General features: G+C 36.2%; 2 protein-coding genes across 2 annotated transcripts; both read right to left on the reverse strand.

The window, feature by feature from the left end:
• Nucleotides 1–502: 502 nt before the first annotated feature.
• On the reverse strand, nt 503–11,146 carry LOC114288954 (K+-H+ exchange-like protein). Its single transcript, XM_028232581.2, has 8 exons — nt 10,562–11,146; nt 10,408–10,472; nt 10,215–10,313; nt 6,530–6,577; nt 5,585–5,654; nt 1,670–1,741; nt 1,215–1,349; nt 503–859 (listed from the first exon to the last, which is right to left on the reverse strand). Exons 1-8 carry the CDS (start codon nt 10,757–10,759, stop codon nt 716–718), a joined length of 831 nt encoding a protein of 276 aa, XP_028088382.2. The 5' UTR covers nt 10,760–11,146; the 3' UTR covers nt 503–715.
• A 2,744-nt stretch (nt 11,147–13,890) lies between these two features.
• LOC114288955 (O-fucosyltransferase 36) lies at nt 13,891–20,580 on the reverse strand. Its single transcript, XM_028232582.2, has 3 exons — nt 19,076–20,580; nt 18,226–18,475; nt 13,891–14,340 (listed from the first exon to the last, which is right to left on the reverse strand). The coding sequence occupies exons 1-3, from the start codon at nt 20,350–20,352 to the stop codon at nt 14,164–14,166; spliced, it is 1,704 nt and encodes a 567-aa protein (XP_028088383.2). The 5' UTR covers nt 20,353–20,580; the 3' UTR covers nt 13,891–14,163.
• Between the last annotated feature and the right edge of the window lie 813 nt (nt 20,581–21,393).

Here is a 21,393-nt window from a genome sequence, read left to right on the forward strand (position 1 = left end):
TCTCTCTCTCTCTCTCTATATATATATATATATATAAACTCAGGACATTCTTATAAAAATTAGTGGTTAACCAAAAAACTATTTTCACTACAGAATAAAAATTGAGAGCTCTAATTTTAGAACTCTAAAGAGAGCTCTAGTGATGTGACAAGAAGTGAGGGCCACATGTGATGTGATGTGTGTGCCTATATTTTTGTTTTTGTTTTTATTTTTTTCTTATCTTGCCACGTTACTAGAACTCTCTTCAAAGTTTCCCTTATAATCACAATCCTACTTTCAGCATCAAGCCCCCGAATACTGACACAAATAAGAATACGGGTTTCAAATTGGGTATACTGAAAAAATGGAAGAAAGAAACTACAGCTATTGTCAAATGCACAAAATATGGCTTTGCTCTTGCTGATAGATTCAATGGAAACACAAAAACCATGCCCACTTTGGAACTGCAGAGGAGCAAACACACAAGCAGCTTGGCAACGACAACAGATCGTAAGAGAAGCAATAGCTTAAATCGGTGGTTAGATGAATAGATCTATGAGCATTTCAAATATCCGGGGAGAAAAAAAAAATCAGTTATTTAACGGCCTGTGCATGTTGGATTTTAGTCCCCCAATAGCTTTCCCAAAAGGAGAAAGAAATGAATTTTCTTTTCCATTAGCAAAACCTTCTGGCGTCGTGCTCCACATTGCCAACAATAAATAAAAAACATTTTTAACTACAATGAATCTCGGTGCTTAAGAACATCCATCGTGTTCAAATCAAAGGTCTTGCAGACATCTGATATAATGCACTTGCTGAGGCCATCTTGAGCATCTCCACGTTGAATAAGTTTTTCAAGTTCCTGTGATGGCCGCAACACCTACTCACCAAAATGAATAAGCATCTTAGCAAGCAAACAAGTGGATTTCAAACACGTGCACTTGAAAATAAAAGAAAACAACAGAAAAATCCCACAAAAGAAAGAGAGTTGGCAATAGTGATACTGCATATTTTAACACGAGAGTAGAATTAAAACACAGACCCACACACGAAAAAATCCAAATGCATGGTAATAAAAAAAAATTAAAAATCTGCAATAGAAAAATAGAAAACTTCATGACGTTAAAAAAAAAATTCACTCTTGTACAAAAGATCCCTATGAATTACAACACATACTTATCAACCTCATCCTCCGATCATCTCCAAATAATTCAAGATAGTGTGAAATTCCTTACCCAAGAAGGACCAAGTAAATTGTGGACCCCATTTTCAGAGTCATCATGTTCAATTTTACTCCTGTTTGGTGTTGCAACGGGAGAGTTCTGCTTCTCCGAGGAGTCTGAGACTAGCTGAAGAAGTCTCTCGCTACCCTATAAAAACATTATTAACAGACAAAGAAAGTTAATACATCAGGCAACCAAAGTTCCACGCATGGCAGAAAGGAGGAAAAACTGAAAGACCAAATGAAAGCTTCAAGACTTCTTTACGAGACACTAGGGCCAAAATTAGGCTATTCCAGAAGTCTATCATACTTTTAGACACCTAGGGAAAACCAAATAAAGAATTTGGCATGCACCATCCACAAAATCACCAACTGTGTAAAAGGGAAATTACATTATGAGTTGACACTATCACAAAAGTGTGACACAAGACTAGAGCTAATTACTATGTCTGAAAACACTTTACTTACCTGGAGAGCTCTCCAGTGAGAGTAAGTTCTAAATAGGATCCAAAAGAATGGGATATTGGGCAAAGGTAGAATCTAAATCACATTAAAAGAAACAAAAAAGTAATCAGTAAATGTGCACAATACAATATAAACAATTTACAAAAGTAATGTGAGCAATAAGGACATGAGGAAAAAGTATCCAAAGCTTTGTTATCATAATCTTATGATTCGCGATTCGATTCGCAATTTTTGCAAAATTGATACGAATCTATGAAGTGAATCTATTTTGGAAGTGAATCTCTAGTGAATCGCACGATTCACAATCGATTTACGATTCGATTCACTTTCTACAATTCACGAAATTCTTAAAACCATTGTATCCGACATATTTTCGTCTCGTTTTTTCTCCATCTTTCAAGTGAAAATGACATAATACAACTTATAATAGCGTTTTATACCAAAATAACTAATATAAATACATGATTTGTTGTTATTTTACTGCTCATGGAGTTTTTAATAGGATCCAATCAGATTCAGTCAGACCCAATATGTTTTTAACCTTTCTTCTCAGTTTTTTCCTTAAAAAAATGATAATATATCTTCTAAAGATATTTACGATTAAAGTAATTTACACCATGAGTTATCTATTACTATTTTATCAAATTAAATATAGTTGAATATTATATGGGTGAGGTTAGTTATACTTTTTATAATGTTTTAGGCTTTAAATAAAATATCCTAAATAATTTTTTCTTATTATTTCGTCATTGTTAATTGGAAAGTATGTATGCTTATTGTCCAAATATCAATATTGTTGTTAAATTATTGTTACTTTGAAAATGGGAGCTTTTTCCATAAATCCATCTTTAATTACTTATGTTCCATCCAATCCATATTCTTTTTGACTATTCCATTAGGTCCTATTTGAGATAAGAAGACCAAAATACCCTTTTCATCTACTTATGTTCTATTTAGTTCATATTATTTTCTTATGTTTCAATAAGTCCTATGGGTGACATAATTACCAAAATACCCCTAATGTGAATGTTCACACCGTCAATGTGAATGTTCATATCGTCAATGTGTAGGGGCCCGGCCCATGTACAATGTGAATATTCACATTAACATGTTAACATTCACATTGATAGGAGTGCAAAATTAGCCCGCGGCCTGTGGGTAGCTCGGGGCGAACCCGGTCCTGCCCGTGACAATGTGAATATTCCATAAAGTCCCTTTTCTTGATTTACACTATTTTCTTGGACACTTATATCCTTATATTTAATTTTGATACCCTTATAAATATTTTTTGAACGGTTAGCAATTTTATGATGTGAACATTTATATTTTAAAATTCACATTGGTAAGAATGCAAAATTGGCCCTTGAGCGGTCTGAAACCCGTCTGCGAGTCGAGGCGGGTCCGGCCCGTTGATGATGTAAATATTCACATTGACATGTTAACATTCACATTGATAAGAGTGTAAAATTGACTCGCGTCCCATGGACGGCCCGGGGCGAGCCCGGCCCTGCCCGTGACAATGTGAATATTCACATTGACATATTAACATTCACATTGATAGGAGTGTAAAATTGGCCCGCGACCCGTAGGCGGCTTGAAGCCCGCTCGCTGCCCGGGGTGGGCCCGGCCTGGCCCGTGACAATGTGAATATTCACATTGACATATTAACATTCACATTGATAGGAGTGTAAAATTGGCCCGTGGCCTGAAGACGACAGCCTCGGGTCGGGCCGGTGGGCCTAGGCCTAGGCTCGAGCTTAGGCCGGGCTTGGCCATTTTTTTTTAATTCTTTTTAATTTTTTCTACCAAAATTTTATTATTTTCTACAAAAAAAAGACATTATGTCTCAGGCGGGCTGGGCCTTGGACCGAGCCTTGAATGGGCCTTAAGCGGACCGATGGGCCGGGCCGGGCTTCAAAGTGATGGCCTAGGCCCTAGCATAGGGTCTCGGACATGCTCGGGCCCGGACCCAAACGAGCTTGCCCCGGGCCGTGGGCGGGCTTCGAGCAACCTACGGGCAGCGGACCAATTCTACATTCCTATCAATGTGCATATTAACATGTCAATGTGAATATTCACATTGTCAATGGGCCGGGCCGGGCCTACCCCGAGCCGCGGGCGAGCTTCGGGCAGCGGGCAAATTTTACACTCCTATCAATGTTAATGTTAACATGTCAATGTGAATATTCACATTGTCACGGGTCGGGCCAAGCCCGCCTCGGGCCGCGGTCGGGCTTCGGGCTGCCCACGGACTCCGGGCCAATTTTACACTCTTATCAATGTGAATATTCACATTGTCAATGGGCCGGGCTGGGCCCGCCCGGGGCTGCGGGCGGGCTTTTGGCCGCCCATGGGCCGCCGGCCAATTTTATACTCTTATCAATGTGAATGTTAACATGTCAATGTGAATATTCACATTGTCAACAAGCCGGGCCGGGCCCGCCCCAAGCCACCCACGGGCTGTGGGCGGGTTTCGGACAGCCACGGGGCACGGGCCAATTTTATACTCTTATCAATGTGAATGCTAACATGTCAATGTGAATATTTACATTGTCAACAGGTCGGGCCGGTCCCGCCCCAGGTTGCCTACGAGTCGTGGGCGGGTTTTGGGCAGTCACGGGGCGCGGGCCAATTTTATACTCTTATCAATGTAAATATTAACATGTCAATGTGAATATTCACATTGTCAACGGGCCGAGCCCGCCCCGGGCCGCCCACGGGCCGTGGGCAGGTTTTGAGCAGCCACGGGGCGCGGGCTAATTTTACACTCATATCAATGTGAATGTTAGCATGTCAATGTGAATATTCACATTGTCAAACGGGCCGGGCCCGCCCCGGGCCGCGGGCGGGCTTTTGGCCGCCCACGGGACGCTGGCCAATTTTATACTCTTATCAATGTGAATGTTAACATGTCAATGTGAATATTCACATTGTCAACGGGTCGGGTCGGGCCGGGCCGGGCCCGCCCCGTGCCGCGAGCGGGCTTTTGGCCGCTCATGAGCCGCGGACCAATTTTATATTCTTATCAATGTGAATGTTAACATGTCAACGTGAATATTTACATTGTCAACGGCCCGGACTGGGCCTGCCCCGGGCCGCCCATGGGCCGCGGGTGGGTTTCGCGCCGTCACGGGACGCGGGCCAATTTTACACTCTTATTAATGTGAATGTTAACATGTCAATGTGAATATTCACATTGTCAACGGGCCGGGCCCGCCCTGACTCGCAGACGGGTTTCGGGTCGCTCACGGGCCAATTTTACATTCCTACCAATGTGAATTTTAAAATATGAATGTTCACATCATAAAATTGCTAACCGTTCAAAAAATATTTATAAGGGTATAAGTGTCCAAGAAAATAGTGTAAATCAAGAAAAAGGACTTTATGGAATAAAACTATACATACATGGGACTAAATGGGTTAAAAAATTCCTTCATGGACTTTTTGGGTTAAAACACTTCTAAATAGAATTTATCAATAATTTTCCCTTTGGAAGTTGATGGTTTATCTTTATTTACTGTCTTTATTAAGAATGGTTGGTTGATAAGAAATATCTAAAAAAGGAAAGGTAAGATGGTGATCATAGGAACCTTTATTAACTTCTTACCTATTAAACTATGTGATTATCATTCAAAACAACATTTTCGTTGATTTAAGTCTAAATATTTCATATTCATAAAATATATTTAACATCAAAGTGTGTAGTTATATTTTCTAAGTAATTTACAAAAAGTAACTGAATCTTTACTATTCACGATTCGATTCGATTCGCGATTCGGTACGAGGCCATTTTGATTCACAATTCGAATCCTAATTTGAAAACTATGATCCAAAGCGATAGTGAGAATAATTTTGAGAATGAGCAAAAATAACAAAGGGAAATTGAAGTTGATATTTTGATAGCACCCATATACATACGGTGAAAGCAGACGTAAGTGGAAGCAATGAAACTGATCCATAGAAGTATTTCTTGTGAATAGCGTTTCCCCTGGTCATAGATGCAACACTTGCATTAATATATCATCCATTTCTTGAAACCATAAGAACCATGAGGAGGAGGTATACTAAGCATATGCAGATCAAATGACAACAAAAACACATTCAAAGCTCTGATGCAAGTGCATGGTGCATTCGTGGTTATAAGTAGATGAAAGTGCAGGTTGATGTGCTAAAAAGAGTAGAATAGGTCAAAAAGTCTTACCCATGCCACTAGCAGTCGATTACGTAAATCCCATTCCATTGATCTCTCAAGTTAGGCTATGTCTCTCAAAAGATGAGCCAACCAATAATGGAAAAACTTAAAATCCATCAAACAGTCATTACAGTTATTTGTCATGATGAATGACGAGAGAGGAAAGGAGATGCCAGTTTATAGCTGTAATTAGCCATGGAACATCTTCTCTCACCGTTGAGCATCTTATACAGAAACAGTTATTTTTTAATTTGATTCCCTTTACTGTAACTTTTACAGCAACAAGTTTCATCCTAACTTCAGCCATTCTAAATGTTATCTACACTGTTCTTCTTCCATCCGTGGTTCAAAAGAGTGAAATAATACTTTTGTTCTTTGTTAACTTCTAAGTTCATATCATGTTCAGTGGTTTGGTCTCAACATTTCCAGATTTGAGTTTGAACACATCCAGAGTTGTCCTCGGAATATTATAGTTTAAAGGATACAAGGAGTTATAGTAATGTGAAAAGTAATTTTTTTGGGTGAACCAAATATATTGGGTGACCCAAACTCTATTTCCAAATGAAAAGCCACTACAGCATGACTAAGTGATGCAGCACAATTCTTGCTAAAGAATAATGATCAACTCCAAACCTTCAGGTTTTTAATTCATGAAAAGGGTAAATAGTTACCTTATGGCGATATGCCTTAACCTTCGGCGCACAAATCGTGCATTTAAACTGCAACATGACAAAACATTATTAAAATAGTAAACCATAAGTCACCAAACCAAGATAGCTACGCAAATATAGAAATATACACATCTATTATAAAGATAATATTTTTATTGATCCTGCATTCTCTCTTTACATGCATGCCTCGCCATAAAGTGAACATAGTGTCAGGATCACATATAGATCACACCATTATCATGCAATCACAAGAATAGATGATTCTACTTCAACATAATAAAAGGACATGCTAGCAAATCAATAACAATTTGAACAAACTTAGACAATAAAACAATTGAGGATATAAAAAAGATTCAGGGTGCTAAACAATATTCGAGCATTTAAAACTTCAGCAATTAAAAACAACAATGGCCCTGTTTGGTGCAGCTTAAAAGCTGCTTATTTAAGTTTTCAGCTTAATTTAAGCTATTTTGATGTGTTTGGTTTAACTTATAACTTATAGCTTATAGCTTTTTGGAAGTCAGAAATCAGCTTATTCTTTGAGTGGGGCAGGAGATGCTTAATTTATAAGTCAGAAATCAGCTTATGTTCATAGTTATAAGGTATAAGCTGTTTAAGCATAAGCTATAAGTACTTTCCCACAGCTCTACCAAACAGGGCTAATAATTCCAAATGTTTAAGTGGGAGAACCACACAGAGTAATGAATGTGCCATACAGGCACAAGAAATGCATTATGGAAAATTTCTAAACTTCAGCATGACAATACTGAACTCCAGAAATGCAACATCCTAATTACTTGTCATCGTTTGCATGAATCCATTTCACCATTCTACTCTATTTACAGCCATATCTGATTTTAAATCAAAGGCTATCATGATTTCTCCCAACACATCAAATCAAATCCTTTCTGACTGCCCTTTGCCATGCATTACTCCTCAGTTCTGAAGTTTTTGGTAAGCAATGGATGCGACAAGTCTGAACCATGATCCTTTTATCTTATCCCTGTTAATACCAATTCTAGCTTCTCTATGACTTGAGTCAATTCCGACTCTGTACCATCTTTTTTCAATTATTATTTCTTTTTTTTTTTATTTAAGTCAACATATTCATTATCTTTGTTTAATACGCTCAACAACCATCTCAACATCTCTTCTTTCATGTCTCTAAAATTTAGCATAACTAGTCTTTATTACTTTTAAACCTAATTAAAAAAAATAGGAACCTACCCCCAAAAAAGAATCCCAACATCTTCTAGTATCACACCATCATAGGCATCCTACGGTGACATAGTTTGCTTTCCCAACATGCCTTCATATCTCTAGCTTTTTGTATAACTACTCTTTTATTACTTAATTAAATACATAAATAAATAGAATCCCAACATCCTCTAGTATCACAGGCATCTGACAAAGATGTAGTTTCTATGAAGCACGGATACTTCGAAAAGGGTGACGTATCCGTATCGGATACTTATCAGATACCGATACTCCTCGGATACTCGCGGATACGTATCAGATACTTCTTAAAAGTATCAGATACTTCTTAATTAATTTTTTATTAATTTTGAAGTATCGGATACTTAATTTTGAAGTATCGGATACTCGAAGTTATATATTACTTATAATATTTTGTTTAGTTCTTTGATAAGAGGAATATAGTGAGAGTTAAAGTAATAGAATTTGTCAAATTGATGTATCCTTGTTGTCTCTCTCACTTCTCTCTCGCTTTTTCACTCTCTCACGTTTCTTCTCTCTGCTCTCATTCTTTTTTTGGTGTTGGCATGTAAGGATGATGTTTAATTTGCATTTGCATTTGCTTTTGCTTTTAGTTTTGGATGTTTTATGAATGTTTGAGCACTTTTAGGTTAATAGGAATCCCTCTCCTTATTTATTAATTTACTTTAAGTTTTATTTTCATACATATTACATTATTAAAATTATATAAAAAAAAAATTATGAATGTATCCCCGCTGTACCCGTATCGTACTTTTTCAAATTTTGACATATCGCCATATCCACATCCCCATATCACCATATTCGTATCCGTACTTCTTAGGCTATCATTGATGACTTAAAAAAGTATATTTGCTGAAATTTTTATTTAAGAATGATTTTTTGGCTTTAGCTAAGGTCTTGTGATATTCAATGATGAAGGGGAACAAGTTGAAACTATTGACCCTGAAGACCCTTAGTTTTATAGGAATCTTTCTTCTTTATCAAGTTGTCTTTTGCTTTAGGTTTTATTTTTATGCATACTGCATTACTAAAAATTGTTAAAATAATATTTTTTACGAACGTATCCCCGCCGTATCCGTATCCTAGTTTTTCAAATTTTGTCGTATCGCCGTATCCGTATCGTATCGTATCTGTATCCCGTATCCGTATCCGTGCTTCCTAGTGTAGTTTGCTAACCCAACATTCTATACCATAGAATATAGATATTATGGAATTATTTTAAACTTTCCTTCAATTTGATTGTTATGTTTTTATCACAGAACACTCTAGGAGTGCTCTTGCACTCCATCCATGTTCTTTGGTTCTATATGGACAAACACCCTAACAATGGACTAAAAAATTCTTAGGATTCATGTTCAATATGAGTGGCTGTAAGTTTTATGTACACCATCTACCTACTATAACTCTCCTTTCTACAAGTTTGGGACCAGTTGTGTCAAATATAAGGCATTAATGATGAACACCAAACTTGAAATCTCTCCACTCTAAGTCATCAAACATAAAATTTCTAAATTTCCACTCTGAAAATGCATGTCAATATCAGCAATATGCATACTCAAAATAAAATCTACTGACCATACAGCATATCTATCTCCTCCACCAATTTCATGGTTTTTGTTTCTCAACCTCAAGGTATGGAGTTGGATCAATCTTCAAATGCTTTTGTTTAATGTTACAGACTTTTCAAACCATTCTCCAAAGTTCTATAGTGTTATATCAACACCATTTTTATTGTTGATTTTTAATTGTCTCGTGTCGTCTGTTCTATCATGTATGTAGGCAATAAGATACTTCTTCACTATTAATTTAGAAACTTCATATTCTCCCCCACCCCCCAAATAGACAAAAAAGAGTGTCTACAACACAAGCACTCTAGCTTCATAAAGCTTTGGAACCCTTATCTAAAGTAGAATACCTAAATCCATATCTAGAAAACCTAATCTACTTCTCAAAACAGCATTTCAACCACTGTTTATGCATCTTGAACCAGTTGGTTTCTTTAATATGATCAATAACATCAAAGCTTTTAACTTTAACAAGTTGGCAAACATAAAGCAGGTCTTTTATTTTTAAATTTTCCTCATTCCTAGTGTTTGCTAAACTTTTTCACAATGTTCCATTTACCGTCAAAGTATGGTCACCAAAAATTGATAGAAACCAATCCTTGCATGCCCACTTAGTCAGAAAAGTAACAATTGAGACGGAAAAAGGGCATGAAACGTTTTGACAAGTTTTGCTATACATTGTCTAATAAAACAGGAGAAAGTGCAAAATATGTAAAGGTGATAAAAGGGTACCAATCCTTGCACATAAAATTTTAGTAACTAATTAATTGCAAAACGATTGCTTTATCAAATAACTAAATTGAGGAAAGGCGTGGCAGCATTTAAAAATGAGAATGTATTAAGCATCAAAAAGGTTGAGGAAACTTAAGTGCAAGAAAACAAACCTCGAGGGGAATGTAACTTCAACTTTTGTAACCTCCTTAGAGATAGATTTCAATAAAATCTCAGAAGGATTAACACGAGCCAAAAGGCGCAATCCCAAACTGAAATTAGTATCAAATTCATTAGAATTATACCCAACAAGCAAAAAATGAAAAACCCATTTCTGACTTGGACATTTTCACAAACAATTGGTACCCATAAAGCTTGTTTTTGAAACTACCCGGAGGCGCCTTTTCAAGACCCGTCCAAGCTTTATTCATCTACAAATATCGAAATAAATGTCAGTTATCACCATTTTCAAAACCAAGAACCCACGAAAGAAAAAAAGAGCAGATTTTCAAATATGAACCTTGTCAGAAGCGAAATCAATAAGAAGCTCGGCATTGGAGCCAGAGGACTTGACATTGGAAGATGAGATCTTCTTCCAGAGTTCTTTGAACGTAGAAGGAATATGAGAAGACTGTGATTCAATCGTCGAGTGATCAATCGATCTGCTAAAACACCAGTTCCTTCCTTTGATCGGAAACACAACCAATCTAGCTTTCATGATTCGTTTAAAAAAAATAAAATAAAACAACGATTATTTTATAAATATATGTTTATGGAATGAGATTGAAAAAATTGTATAGCGGTGTCGAAATCCGATAAAAGTTGGGTTTTTTTCATTCGAAGCCATCAACAGCTTTGTGGGTATGATGTGAAGACGAAGTCAATGAAATGAAATTTGAATTGAGGAAGAGAGCAGAGACAGTTTTGTGTCTCCATAGCTGAAACTGGTGTGGATTTGAATGAATCTCACGCTGCTTCAATATGAGAAAATAAAAAACAAAAACAGAATATGGGGGCTAAGCGGCGGGCTTGTAGAGAGGAGAGAGAGAGAGAGTCAGAGGTGGATATCCAGTGTAGTGCATGTTGGCGAGGTGGGATTATGTGTAATTCTTTTACACGTGTCATTTTTTCTATAGTCAATTTTTTGCTTAGTGGACACTTAGAGCAGGCCACCTCAGCCCTAATATGGATACAGTTTTATTGAATAATTTTGAATTACCATATATCTAGTAAAAGTTAGATTACAATATTATCTTATGAGGGTGTTTGGTACGTACTAAATTAATATTCTCTCCGTCTCAAGGTATTAGTTTTTTATTTTATTTTTTTATTATCTCAAAATATTAATTTATTTTCAAAAATTAAGTACAAAAATAATATAAATTTATTATTTTATCTTTTTTTTTAAATTCATTAACAATATAAAAAGTACAATTACATTATTAATATTCTCAAAAAAATGTACTATCAAAGGGTAATTTTAATTTTTTTTAAAGTACAATAATTGTACTATAAAAAAATTATATTTTTCAAAAGGGACCATTACTTTAAGACAGAGAGAATATATTTTTTAACTTTTTATGAAAAATCGTGAAATATAAGTTAAATTTAAAGTGATTCGATAAAAAGGTTATGTAATCCAAATAAAATAATGTTAGCACATACCAAACAATGCCTAAATTTTATTCTCCTGACTTATTTTATTATCGGAAAGATAATTTATGGTTCACTAAACTAGCTATTGATCTCTCCAACTCATTATTTTAATATATTTATAATTTTTAATTTATATTCAAATGATTAAATGGCAAACTAAAATAGAAGAGTGTAAAAATTTAGAAAAGAATAGTAACTAATACAAGGGAACACAAAATGATGTATGAAATTATGGAATAATTAAGGAGAGGAAGAGTGAATGAAAAACAGTGATTAAAGGTACCTACTACAAGACTTAAACCTAAACTAACCAAATTAAGTAAAAGGAAGTAGTTATTGTAATTGACTTTTTAGTTTTTTATTTTCATGAAAAGATATGAAAAAAATAGAGGAAAATTTTTTAATTATTTTAAGTAATTCTCAAATTTATCCTAACCTTTAAAACTAGCATAAGTATAATTTGTATTAAAAAAGAATAGTGAATGAAAAAAACAGCCAAATCATGGTTGTGATTCATCAATCCATCCATATGCGACCCCGAGAAAAGCGCGGTGCATTATGTCCACCAACATTCCCACTAACTAATATGGCATTATGCACTTTAACAAAAAATTAAGCACATTCAATTCAATCATTTTTATTTCGGATATATAACAAATGAAAAGTGGTCAATCCAATCAAAGCTTGCACTAGTGTCACAATTGTTTGGTTAAGCATTTCTTCAACAGCCTGTTTGGATTGAGCGATTTAAAAAGAAAAAACAGAAAGTACGAAACATGTTTGAGATAAAAAGTACGAAAATTTGTTTGTTTTGGTTTTTTTTTCAAAAAGATGTTTTGAAAAATTATTTTGAGAGAGTTTTGAAAAAAGTGATTGATTTGATGTGTATGAGAGAGATTTGTTTAAAAAATTTGTAAACTAAACAAGTTTAAAAAAAAAAATTTAGAAAAATTTATTTAGTTTAATTATTTTTGAAAACTAATTTGTAGAGAATTTTTCTCAAAATTTTTTGAGAAACATAAACCGAACAAGACCAATTCTCAACCAAATTTGATTCATTCGTCAATGAATCAAATCCAACACCAATACCGCCCCACCCGTTGTTATCTTCCCGTTCTAAATGCAATTTGTAGATTCCTCCAAGGTTCGATGGCATAGTAAGCTGACAATATACCCCAGGACACCCTTTTCGAGTCCGGATTCTCGGCCGCGCTTTCCGGCGGCCGTTCCATCAGCCCCCCAAAACGACGTCGTTTTGGGGGTTTTTTGATTTTTTTTTTTTTTTTCTTTCTTCTTCTTCGTTTTTTTGACAGAACCAGAGGGAGGGGAGGGGAGGGGAGGGAGAGAGAGAGAGGGAGGGGAGGGGAAGGCGAGAGAGGAAGGGAGAAGAAGAGGGAGCACCGGACTGGAGGGGGCCTAAATCACCGGGGGAGGAGGAGGAGGAGGCGGAGGCGGGCCGGACGCGGAGGCAACGGCAGATCGGGCGACGATCGGACGGCTGGCGAGCTCGACGACCTGCGACGGCGAGCTCGACGACCTGCGACGGCGAATCCGGACCCCTCCCCTCCGGCGAGCTCCCCTCCCCTCCCCTCCCCTCCCCTCCGGCGAGCTCCCCTCCCCTCCCCTCTGCTGCTCTGGTTCTGCGAAAAAAAAAAAAAAAAAAAACGAAAAAACCCCCCAAAACGACGTCATTTTGGGGGGGCTGCTGGAATTGCCGCCCAAAAGGGCGGCCGAAGATCCAAATTCACCCTTTTCTGGCCATGTCAGCTGCCAATTTGTCATCTCAATCATAAAAATCTATGGATTGTTTTGAAAAGTCAGTAAAAAATTGACTTTTGATTTTTTATCAAATTTTTTGATTTTTTTGGAAATGATTTGAAAAGTTGATAAAAAGTTGACTTTTTGCTTTTTTAGTTTAATATTTATTTATGGTGTCAAATCAAATTAAAATGATAAAAATATCTCTACCCAACATAAGAGATTTATTTTTTTATTTTTTTTATAGGCCGTAATTTGTAATTTTAAGACTGCATTTTTGACACTTCCCAAAGGGATTTGGTTGCGTTTTTGACAGCCACATTTTTTGACATTTTTGTCTAAAAACGTGACTTTTTACTATGTCTCCAAAATGGCACTATATATAAACGACAGTCCAGTGCATGAAACTCCTGATATTGCAACGTCCGTAGCAGGTTATAGAAAGAATCTATGTATCATTGATTTATTCTCTCTAGCAGAATAAAAAAACGTAGCCATCACTAATCTTACACCTGGTGAATCAAACAAATAACACTCGACCACGGCTTTAAAAAAATGATTAAAAACAAAAGGAACTGTAAATCAGAAATATAAATTGCTACTATCATACACTAGAATACACATCGATGTAAATCAGAGTGAGCAAACCATCGGCGGAGCATCCGTGGGTTAAAGGTGAACAGAGATAAGGGGCTTCGCATCTCTTCTTCATTCATTGTCGGCAATAAAATTTGGCAGTTCACCTTGGCAGAGGTATTCATCGCAAAGTGAGACCGATCCCCAGTCCTTTCGGATCCGACGAATGTCCTCTGTGAAAGTCGATCCAGAAGCTCCAATAAACACAGTGGACATTGCACAAATTGTTTTATCCAGCATGGCTTCCACCTTCAAAATGAAAATTTTAAATTTAAATAAGAAAATGTTAAAGCTAAATATACTATTTCAAAATAAATGTCAGCAAAGCTCCTGCGTCTTTTCCCCAAAAGAGGTTCTAACTTCTAAGTAACCATAATTTAATCCAGGGTTAGGTCCAGATGTGTGGCCTCTACCCACTGTTGAACAATAACATAATATTTTCCTAAGGCGTGGGCAGGAAGCAGCACACCTTGAGAGCTAATGAGTTTTCAAGACATCATTCAACATCAAGTCTATATCGATATCTCAAAATATTTCATGACTTGTAAGTTAAGGTATCATACCAGAAATTCTAGTTATGTCACCTCATAGCAATAATACGGTTCTATCATTCAGAAGTTCACATTTTCTACAACAATTGGACCACGGGAAGCCCTAGTAACCCACAAATCAAAAGAGACAAGGACCTATGTTACATGGACTCGAGTACGGGTGTCGGGTGTAGGGGATGTATCTAAAGGTCAGATTCATTAAACCATAAATTTAAGGGTATGTGGACTTGCCAAAAAATTGTTATATTTTTATATTTTTAATTAATAATCATGTATGTGAGATAAAATAGTACTATATGTAGCTTACAGTGTCAAAAAGACATTTATAGTAATTATACAATAATATGTACATATAATAATTGTATTATATACAATTATATAAGAAGTGTCCGTTGAAAAGTATCCGACACATATCCCATACCCTTGTCCGAGTATTGGGTATCTGACACGGGTACTTGATTTATTTTGAAGAGTCCGTGTAACATAGACAACGACAAATGATCATTAAATCTGCATAAGCATCGGGTCATTGTATAAATCGCCATTATGCAGAAGTTAAAATTTTACGACCAATGTTTTACAAAAAATTCCCCACAGCTAAAACACACCCACAACCAATGTTTTACATGACCTTCTCCACAATTATGTTTTGCTGCATTGTACAGTGGCCATGGGGATTTGAAACTTGCTCTAGCTTGGGTCAGTGAAGGACCTTTTTACTTGTTGGCATAGAGGATTGATTGAGGCCGAATTATATATCATTGAGGCCGATAATTGAGATTTAGCTGAAAAAGTTACTTCTGCACATGTGGAGTGTCATTCCTGCACATGTGGCTTCCCGTCCAGAAGTCAAGCATACTAAAACAATTGCCCGTGCGGAGTGTTGTTTTCCCGCACGTGCGGCCGACTTGGTTTTGCGTGCGCAACATTTTAAACTTGTTTTGAAGCCTGGTAGGTATAAAAGGAAGAAAGAAAAGCTGGAAAAGGGTTTTGATATTTTTTTTTCAAAAGAAAAAGGAGGCTAGGGTTTGGAGAAAAAGAGCTTAGAACTTCAAGGATGTCTTCCATGGTAGTTTACTAGTTTCTTCTTTTACCTCTTCCTACTCCTCCATGAGTGAATAGTCTCCCTCTTTCTAGGGTTTTAATGATACCCTAGCCAAGTAAATGGAGTTTTTCTTAGGTTTTCGGTTGTTGTAATGGTTTGAACAAGTTGTATGGTATTTAAGAAGCTTTTCAATATGTTTTTCTTTCATTCTCCTTAATTGTTCTTCTTTCTGTGATTGTTGAATGTTTTCCATACAATTGTTATTTTTTCTTTCGTATTCAAAGTATGAGACGAGTCATGCCACAAGAGACGAGCCGTGTTGCTACCCTAATTCAGAGCGAACAACTCATACTACTTGAGATGATTCGTGCATATACATTGAGCGCGATAATCTTCTTGATCAATACTTCAATATTGTAGCTGTGAAGTACTAGATGGTTCGAACCATCACACAATCGATTTCTAATTTTAAACCTTATTTATGTAACTAGTAGTGAATTCATTATCCTAGAATTTTCTCCCAATTAATATCTCAAACCCTAGTTTTCATTGTTGATTTAGTTTCTCTTTTTCATTTAAATTATCGTTTCGATATAAGTCTCATCAAGCTTTTCATCAAAATTAATCTAGGAACCTAGCAATTAAATTAATTTAATTTCACAATTGTCCATGTAGATCGATATCTAAACTTACCTCTATTCTATAGAATTAGAATTCAGTTTAGTGTTTATTTTTGGTGTGCAAAACGACCCATCAAGAATGCTTAAGGAGGGGTAATAGGAAGGCTTGGAATGTGGCCCTTTATGCTTCATGTGGTGCAAATAGAGAGAAATTATAGATCCTATGAGAAGAAAGAAAGCTTAACAAGTGCCTTGAAAGGAACTGGACTGGCATCCCTTTTTTTTGGCTTACAGTGATTTTCATTTTTTGTACTCTTTTGTATATTTTTGGAGGCATTTGTACATTCCTGTAGATACATAGGTGGTTTTGGTTTCTATTTTGTTTTGGCTTTTATATATGCTGTGCATAAATGGTTATGGGTGCTCTTCTACAATACATATTTACTTATCAAAATAAAAATGCATGTCCAACATGTAACACTTACATAAAATATGTAAATTAAAAATGCAAACAGACCTCTATCCATATGTGCATTGCTGAATGTGAAAAATATAAAGGCTTCTTTTAGTAAATATTCAGAACAACAAACCTGAATGTATGTATTTGCAAAAATATAACCAGCTATTATAGGTCTTCTAGTAACCGATGTCTATCACGTTTTAAGTAATTTACCCATGTTAGTGTAGTGGTAACCACTGCCCTATTATAATAAATATGTTATGTCCATACTATATTATTATTGTTGTTTGGGATAAACCGTTTGATTTTTAATCTCATTATTAGTTGGATTATGTTACCTCATCGTCATGGCTAAACCAATCATTATCAATAGCTAAAAAAAAGTACACACAATTTAGTCCTTATTGGATGGGGTTTGAGAGGGGTAGATTGGGTACAAATCTAATCTTTGGCATTATTTGCACAGAACAGGTTCCCTCAGGTTCAAAGCCACAACCACAAGGTTAATATCCCAAGTTTTAACCACTAGACTAATGGCCCTGTGTTAACTATCACCAATAGCTAAACCACATTAAAACCACCTCGCTTCTTTCGCCTTGCACCCAAACCCGATCAATAGTAAATGCAAGTGCAAACACCAGCATAACTAACAGTCAAACACCATTGACTTGACTCCTTGGTAGCCTCACATCAGTCCCCATAAAAAGGGGTGCACTATTTCATTGACAACCTGCCACAATGCATAGACCGCCATACATCTGAATACCAACAGACTGCTTTTCTCAATCCTTTCTCCAGGATTTTCTCTACTGCTATGACCTCACAAAACCTTTTATTTTCTCACAATTTTCAGCTTTTGCAACCTCTTCTTGAAGAAGACAAAAACTTGACTATGCTGTTCGCTATTTAGAAAATGGCAAGTCTTACACTTAAAATGAGATGGAAAAACAAACCAACACCAACTGATAAGCTAAAGTTCCTGGAGACACCAGTAATAATTGCTCTCACTGAGTCACTGGACTCTTACATTCTAAAGATTAAAAGCGGGGAAAAAATCAAAGCCCTTTTCTTAATTAAAAAAAGAAATTGCAAAAAAATGTAAAAAAAGTTTAAGAAGCTTTTCATTTCTAAAAAGTCTCTTTGTGTGCAATCTGCACACATCAAATAAAAATAAATAAATACTATTACATAGAATCTCAATGCATACGAACAAACAAATTCTTATTTACTCTTCACCCAGGCAAATTCAATCACAGAAGCATTTCTCTGCCTTTGAATAACTTACTGAGCAATAGTTCCATTACGTGGAGATCAAGATGCTTTGATTAACGACTTACACTACCTAGTATAAATACATAAACCATGTCCATCACAAATAGATCTAAAATATCTAGGATGAACCAAACCCAAATTCAAGAACAATCAGCAATCACGATGTTAGAGAAGTTATAAACTGACCTGTGGATCTCCCTCGAGGCCATGTCTGTATAGCAAAGCATCCCATTTTTCATCTTTATTACGAGCTGGACGCTGAACAAGTGGTACAGATTTCCCGTTCAGTACAACCAGTGACTGCAATAAACTGGTTTCACTTTCAGCAGCATCTGTGGAGAGATATACAACAGGTGCATTGGCCCTTTCAACCACCTGACTGATGCATTCCGCAGCTTGAGGAACGGGATAAAAACAACTTGGTTTTTTAGCATTGCTGACAAAATAAGAAAGGATTGTTAGAGGTGTATTTTGAAGGCAAAGTTCTAACTGTGAGGACAAACACGCAGGCACAAACACACACTATGCATTATAATTTATAAATGATGTACAAGCTCAGAAGCTGGCAACCAATAGATTAAACATGCCCCAGGATGACCAAAGATTTTTATTCATTTATTTATTTTTAAAGTGGGAAGATCTGAATTATACAGTCCATGAAGAAGTTATGGTAATGTGTTATAAAGAAAGTTAATCACGATTCTTCAAGTGTGCAGTTAGTTATGTCCAGTGAAGCATTTTCAAACATAATTCTAGCAATAGATGTGCCTTGCATAAAGGCAGGGAAAGAGGGGAAAGATGCACAACAGAATGCAAATTCCCCATGTTAATGATTTCACAATGTCCAAGGGTTTGGTAACCGTAGCACAAACCCTGATAATTGGGATTTTTGCATACAATCAACTCAAATTAATATAACTTTCGATCTACTGTGACTAGTCATGATGCATAGCTATAGCTTTCTATGCTTCTACACAATAAAGCCTGATATACTGTACTTTAAAATATCAAGGTTGAAAATGAAGGAAACTGATACCAAAACACCAAGAAGCCGTGTCGCCGGAAATGAAGAGCAATAAATCTTTTCCCCAAGAATGTTTGAATAAAACGTTGTGCAGTGAGCATGATAAGGCGACTCGGCTCAATCAGAGTCTTGCATTTGTGAGCAAGAGGACCACCGGGTTGCATCACCATATCTTGCTCCAAATCAGCAAAGAAGACATCTCCGACAGCAATAACATTGTCGTTGGAAGAAAACTTATCCATGACATCTTGCATTGTCCTTTTCGTTGGCTTCTTAACATCCTCAACCCAAGCAGGCTCAAGCTTATTCATCGAAATGCCCAAGGACTTCAACTTCTTAACACGTTCAGCATCCATAAAACACGGCTCAGGCGATGAGAAATAACACATGAACTTGTCTATGTGCAAGTGGTTCTTTTTAGCTTCTGCAAACTCTTCAAACGTGACAACAACTTTCTTCCCCAAGCATTTATTTATGTGATCGATATCCAGCACACGACTGAATTCATAATCGACTTTCGGGCTTGGAATAACCAAAACCCGGTTGAGTAAAGCAGCAAAGAACATGTGCTTCTCTAAGCAAATCAAATGGTTAGACATTTGCCCAGATACACAAATTGCAAACAAGTACTTATTCGATTTCGGGTTCCACTCAATTGTTTTCCTCCCAGACAAATTCTGATCAATATTCCTGCACCTATCAACACCACCATACCCACCAACAGTAGGATCAGTAACATTATCCTCAGAATCCAAAGAATTCCCGGATCGATGAGTGGATAAAAGAACTTTCTGGATTTGTTTGTTTATCGAAATCTGACTAAGAACCCCAGATTTCAAATCCTCAAACAATGCTGTGGAATTGGGATTGGGATTCGAATCAGTGACAAATGTGTCTTTCCACAGCTTGAAAAGCCCTAATTGTTGTTGTCTAAGCAAGTACAAAGCTTGCAATTCGGAATCGCGCATGAGATTTTGAGAAGAATCGAAATTGGTGTTTAAAACCCCAGTTTGGAATAGGTTTTTAATGTCGGTAGTGAAATAAACGATGATGATGAAAAGAGGGAGGAAAATGGCGAAGAGGAACCTCTTGTTGAAGGTGAAGCTATGGAGGTTGAGATTGCGAGAGTGATTGTTACCACCATTTCTGAGCTTGAACTCATCTTCATTGTCGTCGTCAATGTGGAAAGTGGAGCGTTTTGGGGGAGATCTAGTGGGAAGTCTTTCGTTCTGATCGATTAGGGTTTGTCGATCTTCTTCTTCGTCTGAAGATGATTCTCCTCTGTCCATTGATACAGATGAGAGCGATAGTGAATGCAGTGTTGCTTCTCTCTCTCTCTCTCTCTCTCTCTCTCTTCAGTTGAGTGTGAGGTGGAAGAGAGATCTGGAAGAGAGCTGGTAAAGGTGTGTTTGGTTGTGTGAGAAAGAAGGGATTATTTGAGAAGGACTTCTTGGTGGAAGAAAACGACCCTCCACTGGCTTAACAACTTATAAATATATAAACTATAAAAGAAAAATTAATGTGAAGCTTGATGACGCCCAATGTGTTGTACTTATGAATGGTGACAAAAATAAGTACATTTTAAAAAAAAAAATGTTATACGTCTTAAACCATGATTGTTAAATTTATACTCATATAGGCGCAGGAATTGAGTCTTATCTATTAATTTTTATGAGAAAATTACATATATATATATATATATATATATATATATATATCTTTTGAAATTTGTTTAAAATATGAATGATTTTTTATATTTTAAAAAATTACAAATATCTTATTGTCAAAATTTTTTATTTAACATAATTAATTAAAAAAGTTAAATTTCTAACTTTTCACCTATACAATAATAAAATTATCCGAATTATTAATTGAATAAAATTTTAACATTATTAAAAATTATTAATTAACTTAATGATTTATTAATAAAATGACCGATTTATTGTGAAATTAAAAACCTTAGGGGGCATAATATAATTTTTAAAATTATAAGGGGTAATTTATAATTTAAGTAAATCTCAGACAGTGTATTTGTAATTTATCTAATTTTTAAATAAATTAATAATTGCTATGTAATAACCCACATTATTTTAATGATACAAAATGTATCTTGTGGTAGGGGTGCAACGCGGTCAAGTTCGGTCGGGTTGAGAGGTTGTCCAAGCTCAGCTCAAGTTGTGCTGAGATCTGTCCAGGACCACCCAAGCCCAAATTGTAACCCGAGGTTGCTTGCCCAAGCCCGACCCAAGTTAAATCCGAGTTGCCTGAGTTGTATTTTTTTTTTTGCATCTATATTATTAAAATATTAAAATTTAACTGTATTTACATTT

This window comes from Camellia sinensis, chromosome 15, assembly GCF_055761805.1.
Source record: "Camellia sinensis isolate YWXY chromosome 15, ASM5576180v1, whole genome shotgun sequence".
NCBI classification, from domain to species: Eukaryota; Viridiplantae; Streptophyta; class Magnoliopsida; order Ericales; family Theaceae; genus Camellia; species Camellia sinensis.

Coding starts and splice junctions, on each gene's coding strand:
- LOC114288954 (XM_028232581.2), bottom strand. CDS start 10,759: ATGAAAGCTAGATTGGTTGTGTTTCCGATCAAAGGAAGGAACTGGTGT. Junction 5,655..6,529: donor TTAAGGCATATCGCCATAAG/GTAACTATTTAC, acceptor ATCTATGACCAG/GGGAAACGCTATTCACAAGA. Junction 1,742..5,584: donor CACTTACGTCTGCTTTCACC/GTATGTATATGG, acceptor AATGTGATTTAG/ATTCTACCTTTGCCCAATAT.
- LOC114288955 (XM_028232582.2), bottom strand. CDS start 20,352: ATGGACAGAGGAGAATCATCTTCAGACGAAGAAGAAGATCGACAAACC. Junction 18,476..19,075: donor CACGGCTTCTTGGTGTTTTG/GTATCAGTTTCC, acceptor TTATTTTGTCAG/CAATGCTAAAAAACCAAGTT. Junction 14,341..18,225: donor GCCTCGAGGGAGATCCACAG/GTCAGTTTATAA, acceptor TTCATTTTGAAG/GTGGAAGCCATGCTGGATAA.